We start from the raw sequence: 21,851 nt of genomic DNA, 5'->3' as shown, positions 1-21,851 counted from the left end.
CAAAGGACGCAAACTCATCCTTTTTTATGGCTGCATAGTATTCCATGGTGTATATGTGCCACATTTTCTTCATCCAATCTGTCACTGATGGACATTTGGGTTGATTCCAAGTCTTTGCTATTGTGAATAGTGCTGCAATAAACATACGTGTGCATGTGTCTTTATAGCAGCATAATTTATAATCCTTTGGGTATATCCCCAGTAATGGGATGGCTGGGTCATATGGTACATCTAGTTCTAGATCCTTGAGGAATCGCCATACTGTTTTCCATAATGGTTGAACTAGTTTACAATCCCACCAACAGTGTAAAAGTGTTCCTATTTCTCCACATCCTCTCCAGCACCTGTTGTTTCCTGACTTTTTAATGATCGCCATTCTAACTGGTGTGAGATGGTATCTCATTGTGGTTTTGATTTGCATTTCTCTGATGGCCAGTGATGATGAGCATTTTTTCATATGTCTGTTGGCTGTATGAATGTCCTCTTTTGAGAAATGTCTGTTCATATCCTTTGACATTGAGTTTTGAAGTCATAGACTATACTAAACTATACATATAGGAGAGGTATTAAAAATATTTTTTAAAAAGCTTCAGCAAAATGAAGAACCATTCTTAATATAAAAGAATTACATAGTATGACTTGCCAGTCCAGGCAATTGCATCTCCTATTTTTCTATAATCCTTTATTGTAAAACAAAACAAAATAACAAAAAACAAAACCTTCAAAAATTTCCTCCACTTTATTGAGATATGGCTGACATACAAAAACTGTACATATATAATGTATACAGCTTGATGAATTTGGAGAGAAGTATACCCCTATGAAACCATTAACACAACCAATACCATAGTCATACCTATCACCTCAAAAAGTTTACTCCCACTACATTTATTTATTTTTGTGATAAAAACACTTAATACAAGATATACCCTCTTAGCAAATTTTTAAGCCAACAATACAGTAATGTTAACTATAGGCACTATGTTGTACAATAGGTCTCTAGGACATGTTCACTGTTTATAGCTAAAACTTTGTATCTCTTAACCAACACTTCCCTGTTTCCTCCTTCTCTCAGTCCCTGTCATCACCATACTTCTTGCTTCTATGAGTTCGACTATTTTAGATTCCTCATGTATAAATTTATGGTCTCTTAGTCTATTAGGGCTGCTATAATAAAATACCATAAATGGAGTGCCTTATAAACAATAAACATTTATTTCTCACAATTCTAGAGGCTGGAAAATCCAAGAAAATCCAAAATCTTGGAAAATTCCAAGATCCGGTAGGTTTGGTTTCTGGTGGGGGCTTATTTCCTGCTTCATAGATGATGCTTTCTTCTTGTGTCTTCACATGGTTGAAGGGGTGAATGAGCTCCCTTAACTTACTCATTTATGTGTCATAGCTCTGAAGTTTAGGAAGTCCAAGATCTTGGTGCTGGCAGATTCAGTATCTGGGTAGGGGCCCAATTTCTGTTTTGTGGTTGCTGCCGTGTAGTTGTCTCCTTACCTTCCAGCTGTGTTCCCATGGTAGAAGTTGTGTTGGGGGCTCTCCCTCAGGCCTCTTTTTTAGGAGCATGAATTTCATTCATGAGGGTTCCATTCTTATGAAATAATCACCTCCCAAAGGCCTAACCTTTTAATACTGTCATCTTAGAGTCAGGATTTGAACAAGTGAATTTTGGGGGGGCACAAACTTTCAGACCATAACAACTAGGTCATATGGTCAGGAATCTCTATACTGTTTTTTCATAGTTACTGGATTCACCAGTTTGCATTTTCATCAACAATGTACAAGGATTCCCTTTTATCCACATCCTTGCCAACGTTTGTTTTTTCAATAATAGCCATACTAACGGGTGTGAAGTGATAATTCATTGTTGCTTTGATTTGCATTTCTCTGATGATTAGTGATGTCCAGCATCTCTTCATATCGCTATTGTCCATTTGCATATCATCTTTGGAGAAATGCCTATTCAGGTTCTTTGCCCATTTTGAATTCATTATTGGTTTCTTGCTATTAAGTTGTGGGAGTTCCTTATATATTTTGGATATCATTCTATTATCAGATATATGGTTTTCGAATATTTTGTTCCATTCTGTAGGTCACATTTTCATTTTGTTGACTGTTTCTTTTGCTATTTAGAAACTTTTTGTTTGATATAATCCCACTTGTCTATTTTTGCTTTTGTTGCTTATGCTTTTGTGGTCATAGCTAAGAAATTAGTCCCCACACCAATGTCAAGAAGCATTTACCTCTTTTTCTTCTAGGAGTTTTACAATTTCTGGTCTTATGTTTAAGTCTTTAATTCACTTAATTCACTTTGAGTTGATTTTTTTGTGCAGTGTAAGAGAATGGTCCAATTATATTGTTGGGCATGTGAACATCCAGTTTTCTCAACACTATTTATTGAAGAGACTTCTTTTCTCCCTTGTGCATTCTTGGAACCTTAGTCAAAGAACAATTGAACATACATGTATAGATTTATTTCCAGGCTCCCTATTATGTTCCACTAGCCTATATTTCTGTTTTTATGCCAGTATAATACTGTTTTGATTACTATGACTTTATAATGTATTTTGAAATTGGGAAGTGTGATGCCTCCAGTTGTGTATTTTCTCAAAATTACTTTGGCCATTTGAAGTTCTTTTATCATGTTATATAAATTTGGATATTTTTTTTTCTATTTTTATAAAAAATGCCATTGGGATTTTGACAGAGATTGAACTGAATCTTTAGGTTATTGGGGTATTATGGACATTTTAACAATATTAATTCTTCCAATCTATAAAGTGTCTTTTCATTTATTTTTGTCTTTGATTTATTTCATCAATGCTTTTGGTTTTCAGTGTACAGGTCTTGAACCAGCTTAACTAAGTTTATTCCCAAGTGTTTTATTATTTCTGATACTCTTATAAATAGGATTGTTTTCTTAATTTCTTTTTTGGATAGTTTGTTGCTAGTATATAGAAATGCAGCTGATTTTTGGATGTTGATTTTATATTTTGCAACTTTATTGAATTCACTTAGTAGTTCCAATGGTTTTTACGTGAAGTCTTTAGGGGTTTCCTACATATCAGATCCTGTCAACTGCAAACAAATAGCTTTATTTTTTATTTTCTTATTTGGATGCCTTTTTTTTCGCCTTGCTCAATTGCTCTGGTTAGGTCTTCCAGTAGTACGTTGAATAGAAGTTGTAAGACAGGGCATCCCCACATTGTTCTGGATCTCTGGAACATGCGGTGTTTGGTTTTATGTTCTTACGTTAGTTGCTGAGAATGATGGTTTACTACGCAGTCATAAAAAAATGATGAGTTCATGTCCTTTTGCAGAGACATGGATGAAGCTTTCTTTGGTTTTAAACCCGGGCAAGTTTGGCATATACCATTTTGTTACTATGCATTTGACAAATGCAAGTATTGAGCTATTAGTCATGGAGATATGCCAAAGAAGACAAGATAACTTCCTTTAAGTATTAGGAGGGTAAAATAATACCAAAAAAATTCAAAAGAAAATTGTAGAATTGAATAGAAATAGCAGTGGAAATGCTATTTCACTTAACTCTGTTTCTTGATGGAAAGGTTATTAGAATTAATCCTGGCCTGATCAAATTGCAAATGTCTAAAAGAGCCTAAGGTAGTAGTTTTGTGGATAGCAAATAATGTCAGACAAATTCAATTTATTTTTATAAAAAAGTAACAAGGGAGAAGCCATATGTATTATAGATCAGGAATTGAGTCAGCTTCTTCAATGTGTTCTACATTACAATTAACCTCAGCAAGCTATGGTATGTAGGTGCATGTACCCACAGGGCAGTGATCAAAAGTTTATTCTTACTATCAGAGGACATGATGAATGGATTTTCTTTGCAGTTATCATAGTTCTGGTTGTAATAATTATGTAAGGGATTGAAAAGTTGGAATAAAGTGATTTTCAGTTTAAAGAGTCAGTTAAAGTGACTTGTTAGTACTTCCATGTGGAACATAGGAATATGATGTTATCATATTAAGTAGAAATTATAGACATATAACTTATTTTCAAAAAATTCAGTTTAGTTCAAGATACTTGTCTTTAGGGAAATTGTACCATATAACTGATAAGATGATTATAAATGACTTTTTAAAAATTATGCAGTGTAGATTTCACTCAGGCACTACCTGGGTAAGTAATGTAATATTACTCCAAAATAATTGTTTCAAATTCCACACAGCCCAAATAAATAGTATGCAAAAATGTTACTAATTGGAATGTTTTAGGAAGTTTTCTTTAAGCCATTTGAAAACATTTGGGGGAAAAATGTTAGTTAAAGCTAGAATAACAAAGAAGAAAACCATTAGATAAAATATATATTCCCCTTACCTTTGGAAGTAGTCAGACCTTTAAAAGATAATTGTTTTAAAATGCAATATAAATAAATTTATATGAAACATGTTCATACTTAATAACTATCATCACCTTTTCTCTACTCCAAAATAACAAAAATAGAATGTTTTGTTCTATCCATAGCAAAAGTAAAACACTGTCACATTTATATCTTAATTTAATTAGTATTTTAGTACACTGACCAACAGCAAAGAACAAAAAGAAATATTTACTGATTATGTCATGGTCATAATAATAACTATATAAAAAGGGAAATTTTTTAAATGAATTTTTAATAATTCTCCAAAACACTTATTTTACATAGTGCATTGCATGAGATGACTCTAGTTGTAACTACACAGTCTTTTAACATCTCATTCCTACCTTGTCAGCCTCGTTTCTCAACTAGACAAATGTAAGTTGGTTTCCTTGTTTGCTTCCCTTCTGCTGTGATTGATTTTGCATATTACATACTATGCTATCCTTAAAAATAAAAATACAATGTGACTGCCTTCCTTTATTCTTCAAAGTGGTCCAGAGGCTTACCATTGCAGTCACAATATAAAGTAGAAAACATCATGTATCCTAGAAGTTCTTACATGATTTGTCCTATAATCACCTATCCAGCCTTTTTTTCTACATTCACTGTTCTTCTGCCACACAGGATTTCTTGCTTCTTACTATTCCAAGAGCAAGTAAAGCTTGTTTTTCATCAGACTGTTAAGCTCTTCTCAGTCTTCTCATGGCTTATTCTTCTCTGTCATTCAGGGCTTTGATCAAATATCACCCTTCAAATCTGAAGTAATAGCCACTGCTTGACTCTCCTTTGTATTAATAACAGCATAATGTGTTTATTATTTGCCTCCAGCCATAACTGTATGTGTGCCCATATATTCATTTTCTCGCTGTTCATTTTCCACGTTAGAATATAGAGTCTATAAAAGCAGACATTTTATTGTTTTCTGTTGTATTTCTGGTACCTAGTAGAGATTTAACATTTTTTATGGAATAAATTAATTCAAAAATGAAGGAGTGGATAAGTGTGCTCCAAAATATCAAATTTGGTAATATTCTAATGTTTTTCTAAACACCTATATTGATAATGTCTTGTTGATGAATACGAATGTTAGCATTTATAGATTTAATCATTTATATGACTTTTCTATAACCCCTTGTAAAATATGCAATTTCTCTTTACTACCTATTTTAGCTAACTAAATAATTACCATTTTAATTATTTTTATTTTCTTAGGAATAATTCTGAGTAAAAATAAAACATATATCCTTAAAATGTATTTTGTTCTATTTATTGCTCCTAGAAAAAATTAAGTTTGCTAAAATAGTTTAAATAGTCAAAGGACATATATAACCTTTTTAATTTTGTTTGAAAATATTAAAATTAATTAAATTCATCAATTTTTTCACAGAAGACACAGTCACATCTTCAATTATCACTTTTTAGTTTGAGTTGACAGAGCTTCTCTTACATACAGTAGCAGCATTCACATAACTGTTAGCGAGATGCTGTTTCAGGCCTTTTATAGATATTCATCAAAATCTTATCTGAGAAGAAGAGTAATATTAATATTATTTATGATAGCATTTTTCAGCATATTTATAACATTTTCCCTCATTTCACTTGTTTTCTTCTTGTGATTTTCTTCCAGAAATTGAAAAATTTCAAGGTACTGATGGAAAAAAGGAAGACGAAGAAAAGAAGTATCTTGATGTCATCAGCAACAAAAACATAAAGCTCTCAGAAAGAGTACTGATTCCTGTCAAGCAGTATCCAAAGGTACTACCATATATACTTTGTTCTCATAGAATTGATTTAAAAAATGATAAAATATTTTATTTATTGACTTCTATAAAATAAATATTTGAAGCTTCATAATGTAGGTATATGCAAGCACGTGATATTGACAGAGGGGAAGGAAAACTTTTGAAAGTGCAATAATGAGGGTAATTTTAAACTGAAGGCTACAGCATTTTTGTTCTGTGAATGTAGGAGGCATAATCAGATATTTTAATCATGTATTCAAAATATAAATGATATATCAATTTGTCCAAATATGTACACCCACGTGATTGTCTTTGATTCATGTTAAAATGTATCTCCTTATTATAAAACGGAGTAGAGTTAATGATACTAAATATATAACATTAGAAAATCAGAAGGGAATTATTATTAATATATCTAAGAAAATCAATTAGGTTGTTAGACTCTTAGATTATAACCTATAGTCTTCTATAATCAAAGTTTATTCATAAAATAATTACAATATCATTCTTAATGTTACATCTTTCTTTAAACTAATTTTTCACTAGTAGATAATTGATTATAAAAGATAGCTTTCAGTGGCATGGTTTTATCAATTATATTCATACATTTCAATGGGTAAAAAGAGGGATTTTTTTGTTTTGGTCAAATGAATGGAGGAAACTAAAATGTAAACTCAAAGATTCAAGCTGATAATTAACTTTCTGAAGAGTGAATGTGAAGCAAGGACCATGTAATTATCCTAACAGTAACGATTACAGAAATAAATGCTCTGGTTTACCAATTGTCTTCTACTATGATAAACTTTAGTAAATATAATTAACTAGATGCTTTGTCTATAATTATTTCAAACAGGGATAAAATTGTTAAAGCCCAGCAAACCATAAAATTTATCTTTGAGATAAAATGTTTTGGGCATGGAATTTGTTTTTGAGCTCGACTATTGCAAGAAAGCTGTTTAAAATGGGTATATGTTTTTAAAATAAACTTTATTAGATTTGCTTTATGTTCTCTTGAATATTAAATTGGGCAGGCTTAGAAATGTACATGAAAAATTTGCATAGTAGTGAAATGAGGTAGGAATATGTTAGAGTATAAAGAATAATATGTCCTTTTTCACTTGATCAATTAACCAGTTATAGTCTTGAATAGAAGGTTCTTTTCTTAAATCATACATTTAAATATGGTATAACTTGATTATGTTTCTTGGAGTAACATATTTGTATCTCTGGATATGGGAAAGTCAATGACAGACTCAATACCTGCCTCTAAATAAAAATGTAGTTCTATAGTCTCTGATCAAATTACACTGACAAGGTATGTAAGGCATTTAAAGTCTTGATGGCTCTTCAAGTTCCTATATGAGTGGTTTTATGCTGATTATTACTGGATCTGTGTTTGATTCAGAATGATGAATACCGAAATAAGAATATTCTATGATATCAAATTTTTTCTGAAGTTTAATTTTGTAATGTATAAGAAAATGCTCTAACAATAAAACTGCTTATTCTTAACTGCCGTGGACCACGGATCACCAGCAAACTATTGTGTCTCTTATAATTTTTAAAATTATGGAATGTTTAGGCTGGGACTAATCTTGGAAATCACAGAATATATAAAACTTTTATTTTATAGATGAGGTAACTGAAAAATCATGAATTGTTCAAGGTCATGCTTCTGTTAGAGATGGAAATCTTTAGTGCAGTTAGTATAATTTTAGGCTCTTCATTTTTGGTGCACCGTTACATTTTTAACTTGACCGATCATGCCCACATATTTGCATCACTTTTTCATGTTAAATGTGGAAGAATGTGAAAAATGATAACACCTAGTAGTTTTATGGAATAGTCTCAAATAACAATTCATGCTTGAGAAAATTTACCATTTCTTTACATTATGAATAGCCTGCTAAACTCCTTTAATTTATTTTTAAAGGAATATTCATTTCATCTAATTATCACACAAAAGATAACTTTAGAGCTTTTCTACAGAAAAAGAGTGAAATTCTGAGGAGCAGACTATACTCACTTATCAAAGTTGACCTACCTTGTTCTTGTTTTTATAGTACAATAAATCATAATATTTTGAAAACAAACTATATCTTACTATATTTAATAGTCTTTTGAAAACATACCATATTTTATTATAAAAGTTGTGATTTTTTCCTGCTGTTCATTGTCCATTTCTTAGAAAAATATCAATGAGATAGAGTTAAGATTATGATCACTAAACTTGAGCTGTATTCAGTGTACATTTATGAGCTGTAAAATGTGTGATGTGGTGTAATACTATGAGCTGTTGAGCAGAACACAACAGTATTTATTGGTTTAAAGTTGAATGTTTTGTAATAGAAAAGTGATTTATCCTTCAGGGGGCCACACTGGTGAAAGACTTCCTTTACACAGCTTTCTCTCAGAATGATTTCTCCCCTTGACAACTGCTGTCTGTTTGTACCAATAATTAATGTATTGATGACACAGTCCTCTCGAAGAGCAATAAATTACTATGGGAATTCTTGGGGAAATGGTCCTCTCAAGACTTTACTACATGACTTTTTTTGGATAGATTGTGTTTCAATTACTCTCCAATTTCAAGTGAATTTGTTGTCGTAGTTGAATACTACAAGAAATTAAATGAAGTTTAAAATTTAATTTATAAAAATTATAAAAATGCTCTTTAAGAATGATTTATCTAGCCCTGGTGCTTTACATTTAATAATTTGACTTGGGGAAATATGTCATATTATAATATTAAATTATTTTAATGAGTAGTTTTTCTTATTTGGCGCTGCTATACACACACACACACACACACACATACATTACATATATATATATATATATATATTTTAGAAAAAGCTGGCATAAAGCACTTTTTATTGGGTAATAATAAAACTTGAGGACCTGCTATATATGAAAGTTGGGGAAGGCAGCAATGATTTTATCAATTAAATCAAGCATGCTATAGACAGCAAGGGTGAGAAGGAGCTTCGAGGGAGGGAAAGCCAGGAAACCTGAGATCAGCAGGAGGGAGCCAAGCCTTGTAAAACAGGAGGATGCTGAACCAAGGGCGACCAGCATCCATTTCTTTTTCTTTTTTAAATTTATTTATTATTATTATACTGTAAGTTGTAGGGTATATGTGCATAATCGCAGGTTTGTTAAGTATATGTATACTTGTGCCTTGTTGGTGTGCTGCACCCATCAACCTATCATTTAATTGTGTATAACTCCCAATGCACCTCTCCCTCCCTCCCCATGATAAGGGCCCCGTGTGTGATGTTCTCCTGAGTCCAAGTGGATTCATTGTTCAGTTCTGTACCCCAAGGAGTGAGAACATGTGTTTGGTTTTCTGTTCTGATAGTTTATGCTAAGAATGATGGATTCCAGCTGCATCCATGTCCCTACAAAGGACACAAACTCATCCTTTTATGGCTGCATAGTGCATTCCATGGGTGTATATGTGCCATATTCTCTTAATCCAATCTGTCACTGATGGACATTTGGGTTGGATTCCCAAGTCTTTGCTATTAGGAATAGTGCTGTAAATAAACATAATGTGTGCATGCAGTCTTTAGAGCAGCATATAATTTATAATCTCTTTGGGTATATACCTGTAATGGGATGGTTGGCCATATGGTACATCTAGTTCTAGATCCTTGAGGAATCGCCATACTGTTTTCCATAATGGTTGGAACTAGTTTACAATCCCACCAACAGTGTAAAAGTGTCTGTATTTCCACATCCCTTCCAGCACCTGTTGTTTCCCTTGACTTTTAATGATCGCCATTCTAACTGGTGTGAGATGGTATCTCATTGTGGTTTTGATTTGCATTTTTTGATGGCTATGTGTGATGATGTGAGCATTTTTCATGTGTCTGTTGGCTGTATGAATGTCTTCTTTTGAGAAATGTCTTTCATATCCTTTGCCCACTTTTGATGGGGTTGTTTGTTTTTTCTTGTAAATTTGTTTGAGTTCTTTGTAGGTTCTGATATTAGCCTCGTCGATGAGTAGATTGCAAAAAATTTTCTCCCATTCTGTAGGCTGCCTGTTCACTCTGGATGGTGGCCGGGTACTGGTACCAAACAGATATAGACTAAATGGAACAGAACAGAGTCCCCCTAGAAATAATAATTACCACATCTACAGCCATCTGATCTTTGACAAACCTGAGAGAAACAAGAAATTGGGAAAGCATTCCCATTTAATAAATGGTGCTGGGAAAATTACTAGCCATAAGTAGAAAGCTGAAACTGGATCCTTCCTTACTCCTTATAATGAAAAATTCAATTCAAGATGGATTAGAGACTTAAATGTTAGACTCCAATACTACAAAAATCCTAGAGGAAACCTAGGTAGCAAATTAATATTCAGGACATAGGCATGGGCAAGACTCTAAGGTCTAAAACACCAAAAGCAACGCCAAAGCAAAAGCCAAAATTGACAAATGGGATCCTCATTAAACTAAAGAGCTTCTGCACAGCAAAAGAGACCAGCATCACTTTCCTGAAGAGAACATTCATACGGACATGATGGCTGGGCTTACTGGGGTGTTAAGTCTATAAACAGCACCTTCAATTGAAACTGTCAATTTCAGTTCTATGATTTAGGAAGTGGTGGAGCTTTGAAAGTTATAAGATTACAAAATTCCTGAAAGTCCATTAGAAAACCATTGATGAAAAATAAAAATAAAAAAATAAGCCAGGCTAATGGAAGGCTTTATGAGGTCCCTAAGGGCCTAGGGACAGATGCCGTATTGGTCCAGCATTGCAGTGAACATGATCTGCTTTCAAAGGCAGAGGGTTTAAGGGGAGGGTGGGGTGGGAATGGTGGAGGCAAAGGCTCTCCCCATCCCCACCTCAGTTTTCGGTAGGGCTTGTAATTTAACCCAAGGACATCTCTCAACTTGGAGAATAATTCAGTCCTCAACAGTGCCTCGAATCTGCTATGGCTTTGCAGCGCAGCAGCAAGAATGTTTAATATATAATAGATAAAAATTTCATCTAAAACATGAAAATAAAATATTCTTGCAACCCCCGGCCCCCAACACCAATTCCTATTCTAACGTTAACCTATCACTTGTGCTGTTAATACCTGACCATGTACTTAACTGGAAACCTATATCCAAAAACTGAAACTGAATCTTCATCCCAAAATGAAAACAAAATAAAATGAATAACTTGAGGTTTATGGCATATAATTTAGGTAAACACACATATGAGGAGAAAGGGGAAGAGGAAACGAAGGTGTCAGAAGCTAAGCTGAGTGACAGAACACATTTAGTCAGGGCAGATGTCTATACAGAGTGGAGTGGAACTTCAGGATAAGCTCCATGTGGATTCATGTGCACACGTCTGGAGGCACCAGATCCCTCTATGGCAGATCCAAGAACAGGGAGCTAAGGGAGGAGGCCATTCCTGTCATTCCAGTTTTAGAAGCTCCGCATCGAAGACGAGAGTGGCATGTGGTGGGATGATGCCTGGGTGCCCAGTGGCACTATAGGTATAATCTGGAGATATAGTCAGTTTGGCTTTCTGACCCACACTCATCTGGGCAACCCCTTCTTCCCAGCCTCGGATCACCTCCTGCTTGCCTAGCATAAACTTAAAGGGCTTGTTTCTGTCCCGGGGGTAATCAAATTTCTTTCCATCTTCAAGCATCCCGGTGTAGTGCAACACCCAGGTCTGGCCGCGCTTCGGGAAGGTGCGCCCGTCTCCTGGGGAGATGGTTTCCACCTGACTCCCATGGCGGCGGCGGACGCTGAGCGCGCTGGCAGCGCTACGTGGACCGACAGCGACCTGGCAGCGGTTCCACGGCTCTGCCTAGTCCCTCTTGGCTTTGTATTTTTATAATAAAATTAATAGACATGTATTTGTGATTCGTGCTAAATGAGTAGAATTTAACTGCTTTTGCCTACAAAAGCAAATAAAACAATGAGCAAGTATTCGGATGATGAGTATGTTAATTTGCTTCACTTTAGTAACTTTTTTTTTTACTTTGTATATGTATCCCATAATATAATTTTGTGTACCTTGAAAATACACAACAAAATTTATTTCAAAAGAGATTAATAGAGAAATAGATGTTGTGCATCTATTGTTTGCATTTGCAAATATTTCGGAATCACAGCAATTACTTATTTTTAATATTCAATTTAGTTTCATGGTTACATGCACAGGTTTATTATACAGGTAAATTGTGTGTCGTGGGGGATTTGGTGTACAGATTATTTCCTCACCCAGGTAATAAGCATAGTACCTGATGGGTAGTTTTTCCATTCTCACCCTATTCCCACCCTCAACCCTGAAGTAGACCCCAGTGTCTATTGTTCCTTTCTTTGTGTCCATGTGTACTGAATGTTTAGCTCCCACTTGCAAGTGAGAACATGCAGTATTTGGTTTTCTGTTCCTGCATTAGCTCACTTAAGATAATGTCCTCCCGCTCCATCTGTATTGCTGCAAAGGACATGGTAACTTCTTTTATGGCCGCGTAATATTCCATGGTGTATACACACCACATTTTTTAAAAATCCAGTCTACCATTGAAGGGCATCTAAGTTGATTCTGTGTCTTTGCTGTTATGAATAGTGCTGTTATGAACATATGTGTGCATGTGTCTTTATGGTAGCATGATTTATATTCCTTTGAGTATATACCCTATAATGGGATTGCTGAGTCAGATAATAGTTCTATTTTAAATTCTTTGAGAATTTGCAAAACTGCTTCCCACAGTGGCTGATAAAATTTACATTCTCACCAGCAGTGTATAAGCATTTCCTTTTCTTGGCAACCTCACCAGCATGTGCTATTTTTGGACTTCTTAATAATAGCCATTCTGACTGGTGTGAGGTGGTATCTCATTGTGCTTTTGATTTGCATTTTGTCTAATTATTAGTGATGTTACACATTTTTTCATTTGCTTGTTGACCACATGTATGTTTTTTGAAAAGTAACTGTTCATGTACTTTGCCTACTTTTTAATGGGATTGTTTTATCCTTGTTAATTTTTTTATGTTCTTTGTAGATGCTGCATATTAGAACATTGTCAGATGCATAGTTTGCAAATATTTTCTTCCATTCTGTAGGTTGTATGTTTATCAGTAGTTTCTTTTGCTGTGCAGAAGCTCTTTAGTTTAACTAGGACCCATTTGTCAATTTTTGTTTTTGTTACAATTGCATTTAGTATCTTTGTCATGCAGTCTTTGCCGGGGATTACTTCCAGAATGGTATCTCCTAAGTTATCATCCAGAGTTTTTGTAGTTTTGGATTTTACATTTAGGTCTTTAATCCATCTTGAGTTTATTTTTGTAACTAGTGTAAAGAAGGCGTAAGCTTCAATACTCAGCTTATGGCTGGCTAGTTATCCCCATTGCCTGTTTTTGTTTTGTTTTGTTTTTCTTTTTCTTTTTTTTCCTTTTTTTTTTTTTTTTTTTTTTTTTGACTTTGTAGAAGATTAGGTGATTGTAGATGTGTGACTTTATTTCTGGGGTCTCTGTTCTGTTCCATTGGTTTCGGTGGTTGTTTTTGTGCCAGTAACATGCTGTTTTGGCTATTGTAGTATATATAGTTGGAAGTCAGGTAATGTGATGCCTCTAGCTTTGTTCTTTTTGCTTAGGATTGCTTTGGCTATTTAGACTCTTTTGTTTTGTTCTATATGAATTTTAGAATCGTTTTTCTTAATTCTGTAAAGAATATCATTGGTAGTTTTATAGGGATAGGATTGAATCTGTAAATTATTTTGAACAGTATGGTCATTTAAAAAATATTGATTCTTTCATTATCCATGAACATGGGATGTTTTTTCATTTGTTTGTGTCTTGTCTGATTTCTTTCGGGCAGTATTTTGTAATTCTCAAAATTACCTTTTTTTTTAATTTAACTGTATTTCTAGGTTATTTTTCACCTTTTTATTTAACTGTATTTCTGGGATTTTTGTGGCGATTGTGAATGAGATTGTGTTATTGACATGATTCTCAGTTTTGATATTGTTGGTGTATAGAAATACTACTACTGATTTTTGTACATTGATTTTGTATCCTGAAATGTAGCTGAAGTTCCTTATCAGGTCTAGGAGCTTTTGAGAAGAGACTATGGGGCTTCATAGGTACAATATCATATCATCTGAAAATAAGGATATTTTGGCTTTCTCCCTATTTACATGTCTTTTATTTCTTCTTCCTGCCTGATTTCTCTGGCTAGGATTTCCAGTACTATGTTGAATATGAGTAGTGAGAGAGGGCATCATTGTCTGTTCTGGTTTTAAAGGTGAATGCTTTCAGCTTTTGCCCATTCAGTATGTTGGCTGTGGGTTTTTGATAGATGGCTCTTACTATTTTGAAGTATGTTCCCTCAATGCTTAGATTGTTCAGGGTTTTTAACATGAGGAGATGTTGAATTTTATTGAAATAATTTTGTGTGTCTATTGAAATGATCATACGGTTTTTTATTTTAGTTTAATTTGTGTGCATAATCACATTTATTGATTTGCATATGCTAAACCAACCTTGCATCTCAGGGATAAAGCCTATTTGATTGTGGAATGTTAGCTTTTTAATCTGCTGCTGGATTTGGTTTGCTAGTATTTTGTTGAGGACTGTTGCATCTATGTTCATCAAGCATATTGGCCTGAAGTTTTAGTTTTTTTCATTATGTCTATTCCAGGCTTTGGTATCAGGATGATGCTGTATTCATAGAATGAGTTAGAGTTTAGAATAGTTTCAGTAGGAATGGAACCAGCTCTTCTTTATATATCTGGTAAAATCTGGCTGTGAATTCAACTGGTCCTGGGCTTTTTTGGTTGATAGTCTGTTTATTACTGATTCCATTTTGGAACTCATTATTGGTCTGTTCAGGGATTCAGTCTCTTCCTTGTTCTGTGTTGGGAGGTTGTATGTGTCCAGGAATTTACCAGTTTCTTCCAAGTTTTCTAGCATGTGTTATAGAGGTGCTTTTAATCGTCTCTCAAGGTTATTGTATTTCTGTGGGATCCCTAAAGTGGTAACATCCCCTTTCTTATTTCTTTGTGTTTACTTGGATCATCTCTTTTTTTTTCTCCTTATTAGTCTAGCTAGTGGTTTATCTTATTTATTCTTTCAGCAAACCAACTCCTGGATGCGAACTTTTGTGGTTTTTGCAGGTTACAACTTCCTTCAGTTCAGGCCTGGTTTTGTTTATTTCTTGTCTTCTGCTAGCTTTGATGTTGGTTTGCTCTTGTTTCTCTAGTTCCTCTAGGTGTCATGTTAGGTTGCTAATTTGAGATCTTCTTAGTTGTGTGATATGGGCATTTTGCACTATAAACTTTCTTATTAATAAGGCTTTAGTTGTGTCCCAGTGATTCTTGTATGTTGTATCTTTGTTCTCAGTAGTTGCAAAGAAATTCTTGATTTCTGCCTTAATTTCATTGTTCACTCAAAAGTCGTTCAGGAGCAGGTTAATTTCCATGTAATTCTGTGGTTTTGAGCAATCTTCTTAGCATTGATATATATTTTTATTGTGCTGTGGTCCAAGAGCGTGCTTGGTATGATTCCAGTTTTTTTTTTTTTTTTTTTTTTTTTTCAGTTTTCTGGGGATTGTTTTATGGCCAATTGTCTGGTCGATTTTAAAGTGCCATGTGCAGAGAGAAATATATATTCTGAAATTTTGGGGTAGAGAGTTCTTTAGATGTCTATTAAGTTCGTTTAGCCAAGTGTTGAGTTCAGGTTCTGAATATCTTTGTTAGTTTTCTGCCATGATGATCTAATACTGTCAGTGGTGTGTTGAAGTCTCCCACTATTGTGTGGTTATCTAGGTTTCTCTGTGGGTCTCTAAGAATTTGCTTATTAATCTGGGTACTCCTATGTTGCATGCATATATGCTTAGGATAATTAAGTCTTCTTGCTGAATTGAACCCTTCTATTATGTAATGTACTTCTTTTTCTCTTTTGATTTTTGTTTGCTTAAAGTTTGTCTGAGATTAGAGTAGCAACCCCTTATTTTTGGTTTGTTTGTTTTCTTTCCATTTGCTTTGTAGATTTTTCTCCATCCCATTACTTTGAGCCTGTGGATGTCATTGCATGTGAGATGGGTCTCTTCAAGGAACATACAGTTGGGTCTTGCTTCTTTATCCAATCTGCCATTCTGTGCCTTTTAGTTGGGGCATTTCACCCATTTATATTCAAGGTCAGTTTGGATATGTGTGATTTGATCCTATCATCATGTTATTAGGTAGTTATTATGCAGACTTGACTGTGTAGTTGCATGATAGTGTAAATGGTCTATGTACTTGTGTGTTTTTGTGGTGGTGCATAATAGTCATTTGTTTCTATATTTAGTATTCCATTAAGGTCCTCTTGTAAGGCAGGTCTGGTATTAATGAATTCCCTTAGCATTTGCTTGTCTCAAAATTATCTTATTTCTCATTTGCTTATGAAGCTCATTTTGGTAAGATATGAAATTATTGGTTGTAGTTTCTTTTCTTTAGGAATGATGAATATAGGCCCTCAATCTCTTCTGGCTTACAGGGTTACTGCTCACAAGACTGTTGTTAGCCAGATTGGGTTTCCTTTGTAGGTGACCTGCCGCTTCTCTCTAACTGCCTTTAATGTCTTTTATTTTATTTTGACTGAAAATCTGATGACTATGTGTCTTGGGGATGGTCATCTTCTATAGTATCTTACAGTGGTTGTTTGCATCTCCTGAATTTGGATATTGGCCTCTCGCAAGGTTCAGGACATTGTTATGGACAATATTCTCAAATATACTTTCCAAGTTGCTTGCTTTCTCTCTCTCTCTCAGAGATACCAGTGAGTTGTAGTTTTGATCTCTTTACATAATCCCATATTATCAGAGGTTTTCTTCATACATGTTTTTTCTTTTTTTCTTTATTTTTATCTGACTGAGTGGATTTGTAGGACCAGTGTTTGAGCTCTGAGATTCTTTCCTCAGCTTGGTCTATTCTGTTGTTAATACTTGTGATTGTATTATTAAATTCTTGTAATCCATTTTTCAGCTCTCGGATTACTTTGGTTCTTTCTTTAAATGACCACTTCATCTTTTATTCTCTGTATTGGTTTATTGTATTCCTTAGATTACTTGGATTGGATTTTTACTATCTTCTGAATCTCCGTGATCTTCATTCCTATCCATACCCTGAATTATGTATCTGCCATTTCACCCAGTTCAGCCTGGTTAAGAACATTGTTGGGGAACTAATGAAGTTGTTTGGAGGTAGGGAGACACTCTGGTTTTTTGAGTTGCCAGGGTTCTTACACTGGTTCTTTCTCTCTGTGTGGGCCAATGGTCCTTTAATATTTGAAGTCACTGTCGTTTGGTTGGGGTTTTTTTGCATTTATCTTCTTTGATGCCCTTGGCAGTTTGACTTTGGTATAAGGCGGGTTCAGTCAACTGGTTTTGATTCTGGAATATTTCAGGGGACCGTGGCTCAGTTCTGCACTCCTGGGCTACATGCTCTTACCCTGAGTGGACTGGTACCAGGTCCCCATCTTTGTTCTCTGGCCCCTTGAGGTGAGGAACCTGCTGTGCTGGGGAGGCTAACGTGATTCTGGTTTGTGGTCACAACTGTTTGATGGGGGGTACCAGCCAAAGTGCTTCATCAGGGTGGTAGCAGTGGGATCCATGGTTCTTCTCATGTGCCAACAGCCATGGTGGTATAGCAGGGTGCACATGTGTCGGCTGGGATATGCTGGCAAAATATTTTAGTCCTATATTTTTTGGACATAGTCCAGTAGGTGGCACTTAAGAGTGTTAGCCAGCAGATAGGCTCTTACTCCGCTGTGTGGCTCTTCTGTTTTTTGGCACAGTTGGCAGTAGTTCTCTGTGATGCTCCGGAGAGGGATGGCCCACTCACATAGTCTGCTTCCAGGCCTTGGAGGAGCTCCCGTCAATCAAGCTCCATCCCTGCATTTCTTTTGCTGGATGTTTTGTTCCATGAGGCTTCCTCAGGTAGCGGCAGTGGTCTGCAGACAGGCTGTAGTTGGCCCTGTGGAGGGAGGCACGCCCTGATCCTCCATCAACCTGTGAACACAGGTGTCTCACTTCTTTCAGTGAAGGCTTCTCCCTGCTTAGTCACCAACCAAGCCGGCAGTGGGTGGGGTCAGACGACTGAGTGCTTTCCCAGGGAACACATGATCGTGCCTTCCCACAGAGTTTGGACAGAAGTAAGACAGCGGGCTAAAAGATCTAGCAGGTGTGGCACACATTGCTACCAGTGTTGGGGGTAGGTGAAGTCACCCGCCCTGCTATCTGGGTATTTTCTAAGACAACAGAAGGCTGTACCCACCAGCTGAGTTCAAGCAGAGGAGGGACCACTGGGCCAGAAGCTGGCCCCAAGCTTTGTCTGGTGAGGGTGAATGGATCAATCTTACTGCTCCCACACATTCCATCAGGGCTGTGGCACTGGTACTAGTCTGTTTCAGGGTCTAAAGGCTTGAGAGGTCTCTGTGGACTTCAGAGTTACCTTTGCCAAAACTACTGGTAGCTCTCTGCCTCAGTTTAGAAGTGTGTGGTGTAGTGCAGTGGGGCCAGGGGCATTTTCCCGTCCCCAGTCTTGCACAGGTCCCTGTCAAGAGAGTGTGAATCTCCCATGGAATTCCTACTCACTTACCCTTTCCCATATGGGGAGCTTCTCCTGTCTACGCATTGATTCCATATGAGTTTCTGCCCAGCTTTGTTCTTCTCTGCTGTGTCCTTTTCCTGCCTTGATGGATCCCAAAGCAATTTCTTAGGTGATCAGCTTGTTGGGTCAGCGTTCACTAGCCCTTTTCTTTCCTCTCCATGAGAGCAGTACACATGAGCTTCTTGCTTCTAGTCTGCCATTTTGACCCAATCCCCAATTATTTCTTGATAGTTAAGCCTCTACAAAGGCAACATGTATCAGTATGTTCCTCCATATTCCTAAGACATTCTTGAAGAATCTGGAGGCTGACTCTAGGTGCACTGCCAATGAGTTAGCCCCGCTTTGCAAGGAGCAGTTAAAAAAAAATGTGTGTGTGTGTATGTGTGTGTGTTTGTGTGTGTATACACACACACACACACAATTATATATGTATGTATATATATAAATGTATATATAAATGTATATATATTTATATTCATATATACATATATATTTATATATATGACGAGAATAAGCACTATTCTTAACATTTGCTATTTCTCCTCCACATATACTATGTTTCATTGTCCAATATGCCATTTCTTTCAAATTTTAACATCTCCACCTATTGTGCATATTACAGTCAGCATCATAATACAATCTTTTTCAGGCATGCAGTGATCGTAGCTCACTGTTTTTGCCTGTACATGTGTAAATGTGGTACTGACTTCTTATAGTAAGTTGTTAGTAGTGTAGGAACTATGTGTATTGAGTTTACTTGCAGTTTTAAATGTCTTCAGTATGATTACATCACGAGTTAGTGGTAAAATGCAAAGCTGTTACAGATACAAAAAGAATAACATAGCTTAGGGTATAAATTTGATATTAATGAAGACAATTATTATCCTTGGAGAAATGATAAAAATTCCATATTTTCTTGTGCCACAACAAACAAGTGCCTTGTAGGATCTAATAAACCAATGTATACCTAAATGGCACAAGGTGTGCTATATTTCGTTACTGCTAGACATGCAAAAGGAATGCTTGGCACGTGTCTGGGTAAACTGAGAGACCATTAGAGGACAGGAATGTGCGGCTTCCTCTTGTAAGAGAGTACCTAGTTGTTGCTTGCTGGTGTACCTGTTTGTTCACCTAGGCAATTCAGCCTCTCAATGCCTTTTAAAAGTATCTCTTTGATGTACTTTTAGAATTCTGTGAAATACATCAGACCTTTTCTTCAATTAAATTTGCCCCAAGGCCCACTTTATATTTCTTGACTTGAGTTACTGCCAACTTTTTAAAGCAGTGTATTACCAGGAGTGTAAATCTGCCCCAAATTTGACCTTTTTTAAGATCAAACGCAGCCACATTCCCCTGTGCTGGTTTTCAAATCAATTTATTATGCAGATTAATGCAGAAAATTAAAGTTCCAAAGTGTTTAAAACCATCTCACTTGCTCTATACTTCTTCTTATTCTATTCAGTCCCAGAAAAAGGGGCAGCCTTCTGTGCCTGGTTGGAAGGAGTCTCATCCATGGTTGCAACTTGCCATGTCTTCCCACAGAGTGTGAGTTTCCTTCTTTATACATCAAAAGATGAAATACCCAAGTCCAAGTACTTGATGAGTGTGATTTTTCTGACTTTTAAAGTAGTTATCAGATCATTTAAGAATAGTTCCTAAATGTGGAAGCTACAACTCCTGTGGAAACTACAACTCAAAGCCAAATATAACCACTTACAATCTTGGAAACATGTCTATTTTTGTAAGCAATATGGTTTTTCAGAAGCCACTCTGTAGCTTACAGCTTAAACCTGTTTTATCTCTACCACAGACCACTGCACAGCATTGCTTTTTATTTTTCTAAAGTAAATGGAAGAGAGGATTTGACGGGCTTTGTGATTTCAGTTTCATTCATATCAGTTTCCCAACTCCTCGTTTGTGAATTTAAATTTTAATTGAGAAAACGATATGACACTGATTCACATGTTTATGAGGAAAAAAATTCCAAATTGCTGTAGACTATACTCTCTCCAATAGAATGGCATGTGAAATAATCCTGTTTTCTAGGAAAATTTAGAAATTTTCAGTGGTATTATGTCTAGAATTTGTCTTTTCTGATTACCCGTCCTTTTAATTAATGCCTCTCCCATGTACTTCTAATATTATTTTTCCATTTTGTATTTTTTAAATTTTTTATGTTTTCATCCCACATTGAGTCATGCATTTCTAATTCTGAATTAGTTGTGCTTCTATTCACATCATTTTTTATGACCCCTTGCAAATATGTCTTTGATTTTCCTGAAATCATACCAGTCTCTCCTTTTCTAGGTCTAGTGAATATTCAGCCTGTTTTAACTAGTTGTTTTCATTCTCTAACAAAACCCCTAGCCCTTTCCTTCTCATACCTCAAGCTAATATTTTCTACCTTATTTGGGAGGGTGGCTTCTTATTTTCACGTTTACCCTCAACTGGAAAACTGAAGACTGCTTCAAAAGGACAATTAAAATGCAGGTGCTTTTTGAAAAATGTCCAAACCCATATTCTTTCTTTAGGGCCCTGTGACAGCCAAAAAATCTTTCATCTCATGTGCCTCTCTACGATCCTGCCATTCTTCATTTGCTTGTTTGTTCATTTGTTTGTTTGTTTAACTCAGGGAGCCTTCAGTAAGCTTCTCTACACTCATTAGCGCACAGATGGATCTTCTGCTATTTCTTTTGTTGTTGCAGTAGGAGTGGCCTTTTATGTAGACAGATGTGTAAGAGATCAGAAAAGAAATATCACCATTATAATCAACAGACATTGCATTATCAATGGAATGGATTTCCATTTTATAATTGATTTTGAAAAGTGGAAGCAAGTGAATTTGATATAAACTTAAATACTGTATTTTGGGGGATTAGCAGAAAAATAAAACTTTCTATGAGAAATAAGGAAGTAAAAATTAATGTTTTTTACCTAGAAACATGTAGATAAGGGATTATTAATACTTTTATTAAGTTAGGACCTGACTGCAACCAACTTGTTGGAAGACATTTAGATCCATGTAGAAAAATTAGGAGTAACTTTTTAAAAAAAATTTATTTATTATTATTATTATACTTTAAGTTCTATTTTCATTTTT

The 21,851-nt window shown here is 35.4% G+C and overlaps 1 protein-coding gene and 1 pseudogene across 12 annotated transcripts in view; one reads left to right on the top strand and one right to left on the bottom strand.

The window, feature by feature from the left end:
• The window catches only part of KHDRBS2 (KH RNA binding domain containing, signal transduction associated 2), a 631,237-nt gene that overhangs the window by 101,425 nt on the left and 507,961 nt on the right, over positions 1-21,851 (top strand). For all 12 annotated transcript variants that reach the window (XM_017957975.3, XM_017957976.3, XM_017957970.3 and 9 more), the window contains exon 2: positions 6,027-6,154. In XM_017957975.3, the coding sequence (XP_017813464.2) occupies positions 6,027-6,154 (128 nt within the window). The remainder of the gene's footprint in view (positions 1-6,026; positions 6,155-21,851) is intronic.
• LOC103883747 lies at positions 10,908-12,007 on the bottom strand (annotated as a pseudogene).

Source organism: Papio anubis, chromosome 6 (genome assembly GCF_008728515.1).
Source record: "Papio anubis isolate 15944 chromosome 6, Panubis1.0, whole genome shotgun sequence".
NCBI lineage: Eukaryota > Metazoa > Chordata > Mammalia > Primates > Cercopithecidae > Papio > Papio anubis.
This window is presented reverse-complemented; position numbering and strand designations above follow the sequence as displayed.